At 49.5% G+C, this 19,505-nt stretch overlaps 1 protein-coding gene across 7 annotated transcripts in view; it reads right to left on the bottom strand.

The window, feature by feature from the left end:
- Positions 1-17,623, bottom strand: part of EVA1C (eva-1 homolog C) — a 102,701-nt gene extending 85,078 nt beyond the window's left edge. For 2 of the 7 annotated variants that reach the window (XM_060198631.1, XM_060198632.1), the window contains exon 1: positions 17,170-17,623. In XM_060198631.1, the coding sequence (XP_060054614.1) occupies positions 17,170-17,371 (202 nt within the window). In that variant the 5' untranslated portion in view covers positions 17,372-17,623. The remainder of the gene's footprint in view (positions 1-17,169) is intronic. The other 5 variants (XM_060198626.1, XM_060198627.1, XM_060198630.1 and 2 more) reach the window with 4 other exon arrangements.
- Between the last annotated feature and the right edge of the window lie 1,882 nt (positions 17,624-19,505).

The following is a 19,505-nucleotide window of genomic DNA, read 5'->3' as shown; positions in this document are numbered from 1 at the left end:
AGCGGGGAATTGAATTCAGGCTCTTGTGCATTATTGCACGGGTGCTCAATACAGCGGACCACCACCTGGCCCCTTCTGGTCTTTTTTTTTTCTATAGGTGAAAGATAGAGAGGGATAGAGAGACAGAGAGAGAGATACCAGCAGCACGGTTCCACCACTCACTTGCCCCTGGCCGGTAGAGAACGTGCTGCCTTTTTATAAACAGGGTGTCATAGAAAGGTACCTCACATCTTCGTTTGAACTCATTTTGAAAACCCAAGTTCAAGGCCCCCCACCCAAGACAGGTAGAGTTAAGAAAGGCAGCAAGCCCTCCCGCCAGGCAGCCCTCTGCCCACCTCCTCACCCCCACTTCAAAATGCAATCTTCCACCGAGTGCTGACGGGCCTGCTCTTTTCAGCAGTGCCAGGAGCCAGACAATAGACCTATTTTCTGAACAAAGTGCTTCAAATGCTTGGAGACTCCAAGGCACTGAGTCACAGAACTGTGCAAATAGCAGTGCACCCGCTCTGCCCGGCCCCTGCCCGACTGGGAAACAATACTGTGTTTTCTCTGGGCTTGGCAGAGGCAGAGAAATATTTTCATAACAGTTTCAATCTGCTGGAAAGAGGGGTGGCCCAGGAAACAATGATGAGGAGGGGATGGCTGAGCTCGGGGTAGGGGCACTGGGGCATCACAGTGGGGTGGGGGGGAGTCTGTGGGGTCTCCTCCTTCTTGATGTGGAGCTACAAAAATGCTCAGTCCTATGGCCTGGGAGGTGGTGCAGTGGCTAGAGAGCTAGACCTAAACACATGGGGTCCCAGTTCGATCCCTGGCCTAACATGTGCCAGAATGGTTCATTCTCTCTATTGTCCATATATATATATATTTTCCCTGCCACCAGGTTTATTGCTCAGTCTTGATGCCTGTACAATGAGTCCATCCCACCTAGTGACTATTTTGTTACTTTGATCAAGCGCAACAGACAGAGAAAGAAATAGGGAGAGAGACAGAGAAACGCCTGCCACACTGCTCCACCGCTCATGAAACTTCTCCCCTGCAGGAAGGGGCAGGAGGTGGCAGCTTGACCTGGGTCTTCACACACGGTAACATGTGCAGTCAACGAGGTGCACTACCACACAGCCCCCATTAAACTTTTTGGTTGGCCTAGGTGGGGGCTGAGCGGTCCTATACTGGTTGAGTGCATGCAATGCCATGAGCAAGGACCCAGGTTCAAGGCCCCGCTCCCTACCTGCAGGAGGGAAGTTTCACGAGTGGTGAAGCAGGTCTGCAGGTGCCTGTCTTTCTCTTCCCATCTCTATCTCCCCCGCGCAGGAAAGATCTCAGTGGTGGAGTATATACTTCAGGCCCTGGGTTGAATGGCCAGTAACACATTTAAAAAAAAAGGGAGGAGGGGGTGGGAGGTAGCGTACCGGGTTAAGCGCATGTAGTGCACAGCGCAAGGACTAGCGTAAGGATCCCGGTTTGAGTCCCCAGCTCCCCTCCTACAGGGGGTCGCTTTGCAAGCAGTGAAGCAGGTCTGTAGGCTTCTATCTTTCTCTCCCCATCTCTGTCTTCCCCTCCTCTCTCAGTTTCTCCCTGTCCGATTTAACAATAATAGCAGCAACAACAATGGAAATAAAGATGGCCACCAGGAGCAGTGGATTTGCAGTGCAGGCACCAAGTCCCAGAGATAACCCTGGAGGAAAAAAAAAAAAAATCTACTGGAGGGACCTAGGGAGAAAGCATAGTAGTTCTGCATAACACTTTCCTGCATGAGACTCTGAGGCTCCAGGTTCAATCCCCAGCACCAACATCAGACAGAGCCGAGCAGGGCTCTTATATCTTTCTCAAAATAAAGTAAAATCATTTGAAAAGCTATCTGTCATAGAGATGATGTGGGATTTGTGATGATGTGATTATTGATGACCTTAAAAAAAAAAAAAAACTTTTGTCCCCAAAGAGCTGGTTTTCAAAAAAAGTACCATAGTACTTTTGAAATAATCCTGGAAAGAAATAAATCCCCAAACACCTAGATTTAAGAAGAAAAAAAGTAAATGTTCAAAGAGGTGGCACAGGAGATAGAAGGTAGCGTGTAGGACTTGCAAGTCCAGGATTCCAGTGGAATGGTGCTCTGACCTTGTCATTCTGATAAAATACTTCAACAAGTCCTTTAGCTCTGGTTGATAGTGGCGCTGGGGGTTGAGCCAGGAACCTCTGGTGCCTCAGGCATAGCCACTACATTATCTTTCCTGCCCTTAAATAAGGAGAGAGAGAGAGAGAGACAGAGAGAGAGACAGAGAGAGGGAAGGAGGGAGTCGGGTGGTAGTGCAGCAGGTTAAGCGCAGGTGGCGCAAAGTGCAAGGACCAGCGTAAGGATCCCGGTTCAAGGCTCCGGCTCCCCACCTGCAGGGGAGTCGCTTCACAAGCAGTGAAGCAGGTCTGCAGGTGTCTGTCTTTCACTCCTCCTCTGTCTTCCCCTCCTCTCTCCATTTCTCTCTGTCCTATCCAACAACGATGACATCAATAACAACAACTACAACAATAAAACAAAGGCAACAAAAGGGAATAAATATTTTAAGAATACATACATACATAAAATTAAGAGACATGATAGGGAGGGCCCTAAGATCTACTCTGTGGGGCCAGTTCCACACAGAAGGTCCCGCAGCTGAAGACTCTCCTGCTCCTTAGGCTGTGGGTGGGGTTGAGACTCTGAACCCTCTCTGTGCCTGGGACATTTGGCTTCTAGAAGGCTGGCTCAGCGTTTCAGGCTTGGGAGAACCAGGGGAAGAGGTGAAAGACTGTTGATCCTACAAGGGGGCTGAGGAGACAGTTTAATGGTTATGCAAATCTTCTCGTGCCTAAGGCTCTTATCTCCCAGGTTCAATCCCCAGCACCTCCATAAACCAAAGTTGAGCAGTGCTCTGGGGAAAAGAAAGGAAAAACAAACAAAAAAACAAACAAACAAAAATATTTATGAAGTTCACAAAAAAGGGTGTGTGAGGCTGAGCTTGGTTCTGTGTTATTATTATTATCATTACTGGGAAGGAGACTATTAAACAGTATGTGCGCTGCTGATCCCTCAAAAGCCGTACAAATTGACCTTCCAGATAGGAGCAGAAGTTCTCATTTCTACCGGTCTTGTGTGGAACAGACAGAGGAGGGAAGGGAGGACTCGGGGACCCCCATTCCTGAGCACAGGATGAGGATTTATGATTTCTCAAAGCTTGAGAACACCAAAAAAGTCCCTGAACATGAAAAGAGTGGAAAAGATTTCCAAGTCGAGAGAGCAAGGCAGGACAGAATGGCACGGTGAAACTCTACTCTGAGCACTGTCTGGGGTAGACATCACACCGGCCCCAGCAGACAAAACGGGATATTTTTCTCGAGATTATCCCGGTGGGGTGGGGGGCTCAGCGGTGGGGTGGGGAGGAGGGTGATAGGATTCATTAGTAAGCATCAAAGGAATGTTGACAAGACTTGAAATGGGATTACACAATTGTGCCAGATAATATTTGTTGGGATCATTTCTGGGTTTCTTCCTCCCTGGTCCTCCAACCCCCAAATGAGGTGATTTGTATTCAGGGGCCATCCGAGGCAGCCGTGAAAGCAGACAGTTTGCAAACATCCCATTTCAGATGCAGTGAGCAGAGTTTTTGAATCGTCGTGTGGCCTGGATCCTTGTGTGTGTCAAATCTGGCAATCGGCTTGAAAGGGAACTCAAGCACCACTTTCTTCCCCAACTTGGAAATGTAGGAGAAATCCAGTTTCAGTGAGGGAGGGAGGCAGGGATCCGGGGATCTGGGGATCCGGGCATCCAGAAATGTAGGCATGGAGAGGTACAGCCTGGGAATCCGTAGGCACACCTTCAAGCCCTCAGCTCTAAGCACGGTAGCTCGGGCTCCGTTTGAAGAAGGCAACTTGCCAGAGATGCCACGGCTCTATTACCGGTGTGTCCATGTAACTACAAGCGAAGAAGCTTTCTCAAGGTGTGTCGGACACTTTAGAGTAGCTGTGTAATCATGCTGAAATCAAGGTAGCTGAGTTTACCTTTTTTTTTTTTTTTTCTACTTTATTTGATAGGACAGAGAAAAATTGAGAGGTGGGGAAAACAGAGAGAGTGACAGACACCTGCAGCCCTGCTTCAGCACTTAGGATGCACCCCCACCCCTGCAGATGGGGAACAGGAACTCGAACCAGGTTCTTTGTACGTGGTCATGTGATGTGTGGACTCACCCAGAGGTGCCACCGCCCAGCCCCTAAGAGCCAGTCCCTGAAAGGCTTCGGAACAGTTCCTGTCCTTGCATACAAAACCCTGGTTGCGTAATCACCATAAAACTGATGACTCCCTGGAAGGAGTCTTGGGTAAGCTCGGAATGGAAAGCATAAATCATAGGAAGAGCTCAAATGGATTTAAAAAAAAAAAAAAATCTCTGTCTTTGGTGTCTTAGAGAACAGCTCGCTCAGGTCAAGGGCGTGGCGAACTGCAGGCAAAGTGCGTTTGAAATGACACTACTTAGTCATCTGTCTTTTCTTTCCTCCTAGACTCGGTGTTCCTTTGGATTTTAGCATTTTACGGTTTCCACAGGAAAGGTGGGGATTTATTTCTATTTATCTTGCTTGAATCTGAATCTTTCACCAATTATTTTAAAACTGGGTCTAAGGTAACACTATCTCATCTTCCTTATTCTCTGTCTTTCTTTTCCCTCCAGGGTTATCGCTGGGGCTTGCTGCCAGCACTGCCAATCCACTGCTCCTGGCAGCCACTTTTCCATTTTGTTGGGTAGGACAGAGAGAAATTGAGAGAGCAGGGGGAGACAGAGAGGGAGAAAGACAGCCGCCTGCAGACCTGCTTCACAGCTCGTGAAGTGTCCTCCCTACAGGTTGGGAGCGGGAGCTGAACCCGGATCCTGGCGCAGGTCCTTGCACTTAGTACTAAGTGTGCTAAGTACAAAGTGCACTTAACCAGGTGTGCCATCGCCTGACTCCCTCTTCCCTATTCTCGTTCCAGAACACTAAACCTCCATGGATGATAAACCTTTCCCCCATGAATTTCACTCTTTTGCTGCATTCTGGATTATTTCTTCAGTTTTACTTTCCAGTTCACAATTTCTCTCTTCAGCTACAGCTAATCTACCAATCTTCCCCCACACACAAACACACTCATCTTTTTTTTTTTAAAGCTTATGTATATTTTTATGTATTTATTATTGGAGAGATAAAGAGATATATTGAGAGGGGAGGGGGAGATAGAGAGGGAGAGAGACAGAGAGACACCTGCAGCCCTGCTTCACCATTTGTGAAGCTTTCCCCCTGCAGGTGGGAACCAGTGGTTTGAACCTGGGTCCTTGCACACATGAGCGATTAACCAGCTGTGCCACCGCCTGCCCCCCACACCCATTTTCAATGACTATCTAGAAGATAGATTTGGTTCCTTTGTGGGGCTGTGCAGTGGCACACCCAGTTAAGTGCACATAGTACTTTGCACAGAGACCCACACGAAGACCCATGTTCAAGCCCCCACTCCCCACCTGCAGCGGAGACACTTCACAAGTGGTGAAGCAGGTCTGCAGGTATCCATCTTTTCCTATCTCTCTTGATCTCTCTCTCCTCTCTCAAGTTTCTCTGTATTATCAAACAAATTTTTGTTTTAAAGGGAAAAAAATGGCCACCAAGAGTGGTGAGTTCATAATGTCAGCACAGAGCCCTAGGAATAACTCTGGCAAAAACAAAACAAACAAACAAAAACAACCTGTGTTCAAGCTCCTGCTACCTCCCTGCAGGGGTTGGGGGATATGATACTTCAGGAGCAGTGAAGCAGGGTTGCAGGTGTCTCTCTCTTTCTCTCCCTCTCTATATCCCCCTCCCCTCTCCATTTCTCTCTGTCCTATCCAATATTTATTCCATTTTGTTAACCTTTTTTTTTTATTGTTGTAGTTATTGTTGTTATTGATGTCGTTGTTGTTGGATAAGACAGAGAGAAATGGAGAGAGGAGAGGAAGACAGAGAGGGGAAGAGAAAGATAAACACCTGCAGACCTGCTTCACCGCCTGTGAAGCGACTCCCTTGCAGGTGGGGAGCCGGGGGCTCGAACTGAGATCCTTATGCCGGTCCTTGTGCTTTGCGCCACCTGTGCTTAACCCGCTGTGCTACAGCCCGACTCCCAATATTTTTAAAAAATAAAAAAATAATAATAATCTCAGAACACCAGTTCTACCTCGTTTCCAGAGACAGGGTGCGGTTCTTATCCTGTACTCAGTCATCCGGGTGCTGTCTCCACCCAGCATGGGGATGGGGCAATGACTGTGAGTAGCAGCAAAGCTTGGGTCCCGGCAGACTCGAGGTAGACATTACAGCCCTGGTACTGCTTTCAGCCACGTGCCACTTAGGTCAGTGTCAGAGAAACTCTCTGGGTCCAAAGCCCCCCCCCCCCGCCCCCAGTTACTTTCCCTCTCTTTGCCTGGGTTTCTTCAACATATCATGACTGATTCTCATTCATGGGGCGGTCAGGATTACTTGAACAAACAAACCTGAAGTTCTTCAAGCAGTGTCCAGCACAGAGGGCTTTTGCCGGTGACACAGTAATGGAATCCTAGCTCAGTAACTGCTCTCACTTCGGCAGATGGGAGTCAAGTAAAGCAGCTCTGCTGAGCCAGGACTTTAGCTGAGATGCTGCAAGTGTGGGCTAAAATCTGGGCGAGTTTATGGCCATGTGTTCCACGAAGTCACGTCCTTGCAGAGAGATGCAAAACATCCTAGTCTCGGGCCGGGCAGTGGCCCCTGGTTGAGCTCACACGTCATAGTGTGCAAGGATCTGGAAATGCTTTACAAGTGGTGAAGCAGGGCTGCAGGTGTCTCTCTTCCTCTCTATCTCCCCCAATAAATAAAGATAATATGGGGCCAGGTGGTGGCGCACCTGGTTGAGCGCACATTACAGTGTGCAGGGACCCAGGTTCGAGCCCCCCCACCCCGTCCCGACCTGCAGGGGGAAAACTTCACAAGTGGTAAAGCAGGGCTGCAGGTGTCTCTCTTATCTCTCTCCCTCTCTATCACCCCCTTCCCTCTCAACTTCTGACTGTCTCTATCCAGCAAATAAATAAAAAAAAATTTTTAGAAAAGATAATAAAAAAATTTTCAATAAAAACATGCCAGTCTCATTAAAATAACGACAGGATAGGGGGGCAGGTGGAAGTGCACCAAGTGAAGTGCACATAGTATGAAGTGCGAGAACCCGTGTAAGGATCCTGGTTCAAGCCACTGACTCCCCACCTGCAGGGGGGTCACTTCACAGGCAGTGAAGCAGGTCTGCAGGTGTCTGTCTTTCTCTCCCCTTCTCTGTCTTCCCCTCCTCTCTCCATTTCTCTCTGTCCTATCCAACAGCAGCAATAACAACAACAACAGTAGCAACAACAACAATGGAAAAAAGATGGCCTCGGGAGTCGGGCGGTAGCACAGCGAGTTAAGCACATGTGGCACAAAGTGCAAGGACCAGCAGAAGGATCCCGGTTTGAGCCCCCAGCTCCCCACCTGCAGGGGAGTTGCTTCGCAAATGTTGAAGCAGGTCTGCAGGTGTCTATCTTTCTCTCCCCTTCTCTGTCTTCCCCTCTTCTCTCCATTTTTCTCTGTCCTATCTAACGACGACATCAATAACAACAACAATAATAACTACAACAATAAAGCAACAAGGGCAACAAAAGGGAAAATAAATAAATAAATATTTTTTAAAGTTTAAATATATATAAAAAATTAAAAAAAAAAAGAAAAAGAAAAAGAATAAAAGAAAAAAGATGACCTCCAGGAGCAGTGGATGTGTAGTGTAGGCACCAAGCCCCAGTGATAATTCTAGAGGCAATAAATAAATAAATAAATAAATAAATAAATAAATACCAGATAGCTAGAGAGAGAGAGAGAGACAATGGTATGACTAATTCTGTGGAATACTACTATGCTGCAAAAAAGAGACAGGGTATTAGGCCTCTGAGGACAAATGAGTGGAATGCGCGATGATTGTGCCGACTGAAGTAAGTCAGGACGTGAGAGAACTAGCAAAGGGGTTCACTCTTGTGTGCGAGGAAAAGCAAGCACACTGGCAAAACAGCCAAACTCTTAGAATCCGTGAAAACCACAGATTTAATGAAACTGACGAAAACAGATGATTGAATGAGAACTTTTCTGTCATCGCCGGGGCTGCACTATTCCAGGCTGACTTTTCTTCTTCAGTTACAAAGGGAGAGGCAGAGACAGAGACAGAGAGAGCACGAGTTGTCACAGGCGTGGAGCTGCTCCCAGTCCCCTGAGGCCCGAGACTTGGAACCTGGGAAAATAGGCAGCTGTCTGGATTAGCCATCTGACCAGCCCTAAACAATACTTGTTAAAGTAACTGAATACAGTGGGGAAGCAGCACAGTGGTTATGCAAACAAATTTTCATGCCTGAAGCCCTGAGGACCCAGGCTCAATCCCCAGCAGCACCATCAGCCGGAGCTGAGCAGAGCACTGGTAATAAGCAAATAAGTGTAAAATCAAGTGGACCTGGAACCGTCACCTTGTGATCTTATCAGCTTGCAAACCATTGAGTCACTAATAAAACTATTCTTAAAACTGATGAATTCAGCGACTGAATAGACGTAAACTGAGTAGCCTTGCCCCAACTGTTGGATCATTACTTAGTTCAAGTGACAACTGTGTGTGTGTGTGGGGGGGGGATATATGTTGTTCTTCTCTTCTATCTTTTTAAGATTAAAGAAAAATTGTATTGGGGACAGGGCGATGGCACGGCAGGTTAAGCGCACGTGGTGTGAAGCGCAAGGACCTGTGTAAGGATCCTGGTTTGAACCCTCAGCTCCCCACCTGCAGGGGAGTCGCTTCACGGTGAAGCAGGTCTGTAGGTGTCTACCTTTCTCTCCCCCTCCCTGTCTTCCCTTCCTCTTTCAATTTCTCTCTGTCCTATCCAGCAACAATGACAGCAGTAACAACAACAATAATAACTACAACAGCAACAATAAACAACAAAGGCAACAAAAGGGGGAAAAAAATAGCCTCCAGGAGCAGTGGATTCCTAGTGCAGGTACTGAGTCCTAGTGATAACCCTGGAGGCCAAAAAAAAAAAAAAGGGGGGGGGTGGGGCCAAAATGGCAGCTTGGAGAAAACGCCTGGTGTGAGCTCTGCAAGGAAGCTGCTTTCAACCTGGGAATCTCGGCTACCAGGTTTCAGATGCTACCATGATGCCAACCCGACTTCCTTGGGCAGAGGACCCCACCATGTGTCCTGGAGCCCCACCTCCCCAGACCCCTGCCCCACTAGGGAAAGAGAGAGGCAGGCTGGGAGTATAGATCCACCTGCCAACGCCCATGTTCAGCAGGGAAGCAATGACAGAAGCCAGACCTTCCACCTTCTGCATCCCATAATGACCCTGGGTCCATACTCCCAGAGGGATAAAGAACAGGAAAGCTATCAGGGGAGGGGATGGGATACGGAGCTCTAGGGGTTGGGCATTGTGTGCAAATGTACCTGTACCCCTCTTATCCTGTAGTCTTGTCAATATTTCCACTTTATAAATAAATTTTAGTTGTTTTATCTTTATTTATTGGCTAGAGATAGCCAGAAATCAAGAGTGAAGGGGGAGATAAAGAGGGAGAGAAAAAGAGAGAGATGCCTGCAGCCCTGTTTCACCACTCACAAAGCTTTTCCCCTGCTGGTGGGGACCAGGGGCTCGAACCCAGGTCCTTGAGCATTATAACATGTGCACCCAACCAGGTATGCCACCACCCAGCCTCCCTACTTTTTTTCCTTGCAGGATTATGGCTGGGGCTCAGTGCCTGCACTATGAATCCACTGCTCCTGGAAGACATTTTTTTTTTCCATTTTGTATTGAATGGGACAGTGAGAAATTGAGAGGGGTGGGGGAGATAAAGCGGGAAGGAGAGAGAAAGAAAGACACCTGCAGGGCAGAGGAGAGACAGCATAATGGTTATGCAAACAGACTCTCATGCCTGAGGCTCCAAAGTCCCAGGTTCAATCCCCCGCACCGCCATAAGCCAGAGCTAAACAGTGCTCTGGTTAAAAAAAAAAAAAAAAAAGAGAGAGAAAGAAAGAAAGAAAGAGAGAAAGGAAGAAAAAAAGAAAGAAAGAAAAAGAAAAGAAAGATACCTGCAAACCTGCATCACAGCTTGTGAAGTCACCCCCCAGCAGGTGGGGAGCTGGGGGCTCCAACCAGGATTCTTGCATGGGCCCTTGTGCTTTGTACTTTTTGTGCTTAACCCGGTGTGCCGCCACCTAGCCCACCAGCTCCTTCTTATTTCTCTTCTCTTTGATAGAGGGTAATACAGAAAGAGATAGAGAGGGAGACGGACAGAGAGAAGGAGACACCTGCAGCACTGCTTCTCCCAGCATGAAGCTTCCCCCTGAAGGTAGGGAATGGAAGCTTGAGCCCTAGGTGTACAAATTTTTGAAACCAGATCAGTCCTGGGCTCAAATTCTGGCTCTAGATTTTATTAGCAGTTGTGGGAGTGAGGGGGTGGGGAAAGCAGAGGGCAAGACAGCAAGACAGGAGTCAGGGGTTCTTCCAATGCACATTCCCTCCGGTGTGGTGCCTGCGTTCAAGATTCGTACAGGCACGGAGTGACCAGGATGGCTGAGAAGGCCAGTCAGCTTCAACTCTTTGTTTTTTAGATTTTTTTTATATTTATGTATTTATTTTCCCTTTCGTTGCCCTTGTTTTTCATTCTTGTTGGAGTTATTCTTGTTGTTGTTGTCATTGTTGGATAGGACAGAGAGAAATGGAAGGAGGAAGGGAAGACAGAGAGGGAGAGTGAAAGAGAGACACCTGCAGACCTGCTTCACCGCCTGGGAAGCGACTCCCCTGCAGGTGGGGAGCCGAGAGCTCGAACTGGGATCTTTATGCCGGTCCCTGCGCTTTGCGCCACCTGCGCTAAACCTGTTGCGCTACCGCCCGACTCCCGCTTCAACTCTTTCTCTTCTTTCTCCTCTCTCTCTGACACCAAGATTATCAGTGGGGTCCCATGATTCCATGATTCCACCACTCCTGGTGGATTATTTAATTTTATTTTTTCTATCATTTTACTGGAAGGCTTTTTCCTCTTATTTTCATTGTATCTACAAGCCAGCACCCACTTTGCATTTACTGACGGTGATGGAAGGAAGGAAGGAAGGATGGAAGAAGGAAGGAAGGAAGGAAGGAAGGAAGGAAGGAAGGAAGGAAGGAAGGAAGGAAGGAGATGGAAGAAAGGACAGCAGTCTACACCGTGGGCAACTGGAACAGCAGTGGCCACCCAATGGACTATCTAGAAGCATCAACAAACTAGGGGCCTCTTTTTGTTTCTCTTCCTTGCCCCCCCCACTCAGCACCCACACAAGACAGTCACCTAGGATCCTGTCCAAGACAGGTCGCCTGTGGGGCCTCATGTGCAGTCCTCAGCTCCCGGGGTTGCTATGAGCATAACTGGATTGTGCTGTGCTCAGGGATCAGAGTTCCCCTCCTCTCTTCTTTTCTCTCCCTTCCCGGAGCAGGCTGCTCAGCGGCCCTTCCCCAGTTGAGCACCTCGGAGACCAGGGACATCAATAATGGGGTCACTCTCTGGGAAGACAGCTGGGAAGGCGCTCAGCAAGGACAGTCCTTTGCCATGGAGATGTCTCAGCCGCTTGTGTGCTCCCCCGCCCCACCACTGGTCCTCTCCCACAGCAGCTGGCCACCTACTGCAGACACCAAGTTTGTTTTCCTTCCGTCTCACACCAGGAAGTTTTCCCACTGCATGTGGGGACCAAGGGCTTGAACCTGAGTCCCTGTGCACTGTAATGTGTGTGCTCTATGAGGTGTGATATCTGGGTGAGTCTGGCATTCATTCACTCTCTTCCCGGGAGCTCTGAGTTTTGTTTTGTTTTTTTCCCAGCTGAAGATTTGGCTTGTGGGGTCTAAATTGATTTATAGCAAACCAAAACCAAGCAGAAGCTTAATATCACCATCATCTTTGTTCAAAGAACAAGGCAGATTGTCAGGCACGGGGTGAAGGAAGAGAGCCAATCTGGGGTTTAGCCACAGAGAGCAAAAGAAACTCTACATTTTGCCCGACCTTAAAAGGGTGATGTTTTGCAACCCGAGAGGTGGTACAGTAGCTAGAACATTGGATCTAAGAGCAAGCGGTCCTAAGTTTGATCCCTGGCATTTTGTATACCAGAGTAATAGTCTTGTTTGCTCTCTCATTTACGAGTTAATAACAATTTTAAAAGGGGTCAAGTGACCCAGAATGTTTCTGAACTTGGTTCACCAGATCTCTCAGTTTTTGTTCCAGATTCTTCCCTCTCTCTCCTTTCTTTTTTTTTTTTGTTTGATATATTTACTTATTTATTTATTTATTTTATTGGGGGGAATTAATGTTTTACATTCTACAGTAAGTACAATAGTTTGTACATGCATAACATTCCCTAGTTTCCCATATAACAATACAACCCCCACAAGGTTCTCTGAATCCTTCTTAGACCTGTATTCTCCCCACCCCAGAGTCTTTTACTTTGGTGTGATACGCCAATTCCAGTTCAGGTTCTATTTGTGTTTTCTTTTCTGATCTTGTTTTTCAACTTCTGCCTGAGAGTGAGATCATCCCATATTCATCCTTCTGTTTCTGACTTATTTCACACAACATGATTTTTTCAAGGTCCATCCAAGATCGGCTGAAAATGGTGAAGTCACCATTTTTTACAGCTGAGTAGTATTCCATTGTGTATATAGACCACAACTTGCTCAGCCACTCATCTGTTGTTGGACACCTGGGTTGCTTCCAGCTTTTGGCTATTACAAATTGTGCTGCCAAGAACATATGTGTACACAGATCTTTTTGGATGGATATGTTGGGCTCCTAAGGATATATCCCCAGGAGAGGAATTGCAGGGTCATAGGGTAGGTCCATTTCTAGCCTTCTGAGAGTTCTCCAGACTGTTCTCCACAGAGGTTGGACCAATTGACATTCCCACCAGCAGTGCAGGAGGGTTCCTTTGACCCCACACCCTCTCCAGCATTTGCTACTGTTACCTTTTCTGATGTATGACATTCTCACAGGAGTGAAGTGGTATCTTATTGATGTCTTTATTTGCATTTCTCTGACAATCAGAGACTTGGAGCATTTTCTCATGTGTTTCTCGGCCTTCTGGATCTCTTCTGTGGTGAAGATTCTGTCCATGTCCTCCCCCCATTTTTGGATAGGGTCATTTGTTGTCTTGTTGTTGAACTCTCTCTCCTTTCTTTTTTTCTTTATTTTTTTTTTCTTTCTTTATTTCACCAGAGCACTGCTTAGCTTGACTTATGATGGTGCCGGGGGACTGAACCTGGGACCTTGGAGTCTCAGGCTTGTGGGTTTGTTTGCATAACCATGATACTATCTCCCCAGCCTTAGAAGTACAGCTTTCCATCTCACTCTGGCCCCATCTCAGTGTCTTCAGGGAAAAGAGAGAAGGCACTTTTGGGGGAGCCATTGTCCTAGGTCCCCAGGGTCCCAGGAGGTTATTAGCACAGGGAAGGGGAGGAGGAAAGTTCCATGCAGCCTCTGGCTTGCTGAGAGAGCTCATACTGGAATTCCCAAGGGGAGAGAAAAAAAAAAAAATCAATAACCCTGGAAGAGGCTCAAGAGAAGAGATGCAAAGAAGAAAAGGTTTCAGCAACTTTCCAAAAGGCTGCACCAGCCTGCTGGGGGACCCTGGCTGGGAACCCTGACATTCCTCTACTCCCTGCTTCACAGGGTGGAAAGGGGACCCCAGTTGTCCATGCTCTCCCACCTGTGCTGGCCCCTGGTTTCGTTTTTAATGTTGCCTACTTGTTTAGGAAAGTAAGCAACTAGGTAACTGTTAAGTCTTTGGCTCTTGGCTCCTGTAAGGCTCTGCAGGAGGGCCCAATGGTTCTGTACAAACCAGTGGCTTCCACATCCCTCAGAGTTCCTAAAAAAAAAAAAGGGGGGGGGCAGGACCAAAGTCCCCAGGATCTGGGGACACTGAGTGGGTGGGGGAAGGGAGATGGCCCTGGATTGGAATCCACTGCTTCAATTAAGACACCTCTTTGGAGATCAGGACTCCCCCTTCCCCCACCACCACCCACCCCCCACGCTCTGTATCACATGATGCTTGGGTGCAGGGAAGGTTTGTTAAGTTTCAAATCAAGTAATCAACTTGACAAGACTTTGCCCTGCTGCTGCCTGAGTAGTGAATGCAGAATTCCACTGGAGCCGGCCTGGAGTTTGAAGAGGGCTGATTTTTTGCTTTTCTCCTTCCCCAAAAGGCTCCAAGAATACTTTTCTCTGGTCTTACAACCTCTAAAGGGAGCAGGCAGAACAGATCAGAGGGGAACTGGGGTGAGGAGACAAACCGGGGCACTGACCCTGGATAATCCAGCAATATCACCCCCTACTGTTGGCTGTGGGAGTTTTAATACTGGGCGGCAGGTTCCCACAGACTAACAGAGGGACAATGCATTTTCTTAAAGTTCTTGAAAAGACTATGTGTCAAAGTAGCTACTTCCTCCAGGATGCAGCCTCCCTCCCTGATGGTGATGGCTCAACCTCTGTAGTGGTGTCTCTACAGCCAATTCCAAATCTATAGAAACTAGCTACACATATTACAAAAGGCTTCACTCAAAAGTTAGCTGTTACCCAGGAGAAACAATCCAATGATAATACCATGATCTGACCTAAAGCAGTATTTGTTCAATGGTCTCTGACACACATACACACACACACACACACACACACACACACACACACACACACACACACACACACACACACACACACGCTTGCCGGCTCTCAGTTTACTCCTTAGCAAGATCCGAGATCCAGGAAGCGTCTGAACCCAGCACTGCTCACCACAGCTTCCACCAGCAAACACAGAACTTTGATAGCATCCCCCAAAGTTCTATCCCCACCCCCCACAACAACAACAACAGCAACAACAAAAGTCAATAGTACTTGCAAAGCAATTATAGCACAGCGCTCTGATTTTAAGGACCGCAGTTTGTTTGCCAAAGAAGCAGAGCTTGGCTCCCCCTGCCAGGTAGAAACTCTGCCTGGATATTAAATATTCAAAGCCAAGCACCTCTGACCCAGAGACTCTGGGCTAACAATGAGTCTCTGTCAGTGAACCCGCAAGCCCACTGGCCCCTGGTCGTCAGGGTTCTCAGCCTGGTGCCTTGGCACATGGGGCTGGGCCGTGACTCAGTTTACCAGGATTAGGTTGCAAAAGCCCTTGGAGCTGCAGGGACTGGGCAAAGCTTGGATTTTGGCAGATCACTGGAGGGAGGAAGGGGGTGGAGGTGGGGGAGTGGGGTTCGGAGTGGCTTGCTGGGCTGGACTGGCATTGAGTGGAGAGGAGGGGAGGGGAGGTGGGCATATTTGTGAGTCCCAGCAGGTACATTATAAAAAGATGGGCTAGGGATGCAAATAAAAATAATCAACAAAGTATGAGAAATTGAGTGAGTTATCTTTGGGCAGAGAAATAATGTTTTCTTTATGCAAATGTCTCTCATCTCTGAGGCTCCAGGTACAAATCGAGAAACATCTGAAGCCAGAGATAAACAATGTTCTGGTGAAAGTAAATAAAAGATGACATGAATCTAAGGATGATTCTACTAGGGCTGGGGAGACAGTATAATAGTTCTGCCAAAGACTTTCATACCTGAGGCTTTGAGGTCCCAGGTTCAATCCCCAGCACCATTATAAACCAGATCTGAGCAGGACTCTGGCCTCTGTGTATGTCTTTCTCTCTGTAACTCTCTCTCATTAAAATAAAATAAAGTATGTTTTCTAAAAATAAATACTCTTTTTTTTGCCTACGGGGTTATCACTGAAGTTCAGTGCCTACACTACAAATCCTCTGCTCCTGGAGGCCATTTTCCCCATTTTGTTGCCCTTGTTGTTATTATTGTTGTTGTTGTTATTGCTGTTGTTGTTGTTGGATAGGACAGCGAGAGAGAGAGAGAGAGAGAGAGAGAGAGAGAGAGGGAGAGAGAGGAGGGGGAGACAGAGAGGGGGGAGAGAAAGATTGACACCTGCAGACCTGCTTCACCACTTGTGAGGCAACCCACCTGCAGATGGGAAGTCAGGGGTTCAAACCGACATCCTTATGCCCCATCCTTGTGCTTCATGCCATGTGCACTTAACCTGCTCTGCTATGGCTGCCCCCCCAAAGGACTCTTATGCCTGAGGTTCTGACATCCCAGGTTCAGTCCCTAGCACCACCACAAACCAGAGCTGAGAGGGGCTCTGATGTTTCCTTCTGTGTCCTATGAAGAGGAAGGGGGACAGGGGACAAGGGACAGGGGAAAAGGGAAAGGGAAAGGGGACAGGGAAAGGGGACAGGGGAAAGGGGACAGGGGGATGGGGACAGGGAAAGGGGAAAAGGGAAAAGAGAAAGGGGACAGGAGATAGGGACGGGTTCTTTGAGCCATGACAATCCAGAAATTTATTTCACTTGGCAATGGTGCACCTGCAACCCAGATTTTTTTTATTATTATTTTATTTTTCGATCTGTTTTCAATGGGAGAGAGGGATGTTGGTCTAGATCCCCCAAAAGAAAAATTTCATGGTAGAGTGGGAGGGAGGGAGGGAGACTGATTATTGATCTGTGGACTAATTGAAGAGACTGGGATGCGGGTTGGTGGGTCACTGGTACCTTCGGCGGCGGTAAAAGTCACATCCAAGTGGCTCCTGTCAGTGGTCCAAGCGGAAGCCTCCCCCCACCCCTCCGCCAGTCCTGCGGCGCCCGCGGGCTGCCCTGCCCCTGCGCCCACACTGTGCCCTGGGCTGGGTTCCTTACAGGGACCCCAGGGGGAGCAGCTGGGTGACAAATCAAGTGTCCCTCCCAGGGTCAGGGGAGGGGGACACATGCATCCCCCCAGAACTGGGTGGCCGGTGCTGGAAAACTGACCAATGGGGTGCAGAGAGAAGCGAGAACTCATAATAATAATGATAATAATAATAATAATAATAGTAATAATAATGTGCTACCCGCCCTTCCTATCTTAGGGGCACTGAGGGGTCCCCCCCCTCTTATGTCCCCACAGCAGCCACTCAGAAGCCGAGGGTTCACACCCGGGTGGACACTGATCAGGCAGGAGCGCGCCCCAACTCCCCCCCACACTCAAACACACCCGCTCTCAGCCGCTTTAGGCGGCGTCCCCCAGCCCGGGGGCTCACCTGCGCGCCCCGACGCACCTGGGGAAGATCGCGCCTTACCGGAGAAGTCGGTGAGCGCCGCGATCTCCCGGGAGCAGACCAGCACCGCGCAGTAGAAGAGGCGCAGCAGCTGCCGGGGCGCGTCTCCGGGGCGGCGCAGGCCGGGGTGCTGGGGCGCGGGCTGGGGCGCGGGCGGCGGGCGCCGGGGGCCCCCCGGGAGCATGGTGCGCGGCGCGGCGGCCGGGCGGCGTCACATGGCGGGGTGAGTCCTGAGCCCCCAGCCACCGCCCCGGTGCCCGGCCCGGCCCCCAGTCCGCGAGGGGGGCGGAGACCTGGGGCGGGGCGCAGCGAGGGAAGAAACGGGGTCCCCCCTCTCCGCCCCAGAACAGAAAGTGCGGCTCGGACTAGCCGGCGCCCCCCACACCCCCGGAGCCCGGCCGCACCTCTGCGCCCCGCCCGCGCCGGCAGGGTGCCAGCCTCCCGGTGCCCGTGACGCACTTTCCAGCGTCCCTCCCGGGTGCCCGGAGGCGGGCCCAGACGGGGGGGGGGGTGGTGGGGGGACGGAAAAGTGGGGTCCTGGGAGGACCGTGCAACTGAACCCCAAATCCCTGCTGTGAGCGCATCGCCCAGCGCGCCGGGCCCTCATTTCGCAGAAGGGGAGACTGAACCTACCCCCACCCCGCTGTGCGTGGGCGGCCGCGGAAGGAGGGGTGTAGGGTCCCCAGGCTGGGCGCACCCACGACCCGGCTTGGCTTGGCTTGGCTTTGAACCGGCCCGAGCATCTTGAGGGGCTGAGTGGGGAGCTCTGGTTACGCGCAGTGGCACCCTCGAGCTCCCTGGAGTTCCCTGGATGGGGGCGTGGGGGAGATCCAGGCCAAGCATGTGGGGGCTCTGCTCAGGTGCCCCGGGTCCCCAGGGCAAGCGAGAGAAAATGTCCCTAATGAGACCCCAGGTGACTGCCGGCTTGGGGGGGGGGGAGCCCAGAGATCAAAGGAAACAGGGTCTTCACCATCCTAAGCTCTCAGTGAACTGTAATGTTGGGGGAGAGACAGAGAGAGAGAGAGAGAGAGAGAGAGAGAGAAGAAGGAGAGGAGGAGAAGGAGAAGAAAGAGAAGAGGAAGAAGGAGGAGGAAGAGGAATGAAGAAAGGAGGAGAGGGAGGAGAGAAAGCAGTTTCCAGGGGGTAGCTCAATGGATTAAGCGCACTTGGGGCTTAAGGATCCCGGCAGGAGCCCCCGGCTCCCCACCTGCAGGGGAGTCGCTTCACAGGTAGTGAAGCAGGTCTGCAAATGTCTTTCTCTCCCACTCTCTGTCTTCCCCTCCTGTCTCCATTTCTCTGTCTTATCCAACAACAAACGACATCAACAAAAACAATAACCACAACAAGGCTATAACAACAAGGGCAACAAAAGGGGGGGGGGAAATGGCCTCCAAGAGCAGTGGATTCATGGTGCAGGCACTGAGCCCCAGCAATAACCCTGGAGGCAAAAAAGAAAGAAAGAAAGAAAGAAAGAAAGAAAGAAAGAAAGAAAGGAAGGAAGGAAGAAAGAAAGCAGTTTCCAAAACTTTGTGAGAACTCTGGTTAGCGTTAGGGAAGTGGGGAGCTGGGAGGGTGGGGGCCACAAACTTTGGTGGTGGGTATGATGTGCAACTATAATTTTTTTTTTTACTGTGAATAGAGACAGCCAGAAATCGAGAGGGAAGTGGGTGATAGAGTAGGAAGAAAGACTGAGAGACTCCTGCAACACTGCTTTACCATTCATAAAGCTTTTCCCTTGCAGGTGGGGACCAGGGCCTCGAACCCTGGTCCTTGTGCATTGCAACACGTGTGCCCAACCAGGTATGCAATCACCCAGCCCCTTGATGTGGAAATGTATAGATTTACAACTGGCATCTTTCACTTTTGTCAGCTACTATTGATCACGCATAAATAAAAATAAAGTGGGGGGAGGGGCGGAGGGGTGACACACCTGGTTACCATGTGCAAGGACCCAGGTTCAAGTCCCCATCCCCACTTGGGGGGGTGCTTCACCAGCAGTGAAGCTGTGCTGCATGTATCTGTTTCTCTCCCTGTCTTCCCTTGCCCTCTTGATTTTTCTCTCTCTATCCAGTAATAAATAAATTAAAGCACATAGTAGGGGGCCAAGCAGTAGTGCAGTGGGTTAAGGGCACATGGCACAAAAAACGCTAGGACCGGCATAAGGATCCCAGTTTGAGCCCCCGGCTTCCCACCTGCAGGGGAGTCGCTTCACAAGCGATGAAGCAGGTCTGCAGGTGTCTGTCTTTCTCTCCCCTCTCTGTCTTCCTCTCCTCTCTCCATTTCTCTCTGTCCTATCCAACAACAACAACAGCAGCAGC

This window comes from Erinaceus europaeus, chromosome 9 (assembly GCF_950295315.1).
Source record: "Erinaceus europaeus chromosome 9, mEriEur2.1, whole genome shotgun sequence".
NCBI classification, from domain to species: domain Eukaryota; kingdom Metazoa; phylum Chordata; class Mammalia; order Eulipotyphla; family Erinaceidae; genus Erinaceus; species Erinaceus europaeus.
The sequence above is the reverse complement of the archived record's forward strand: the minus strand, read 5'-3'. Positions and strand labels throughout refer to the sequence as shown.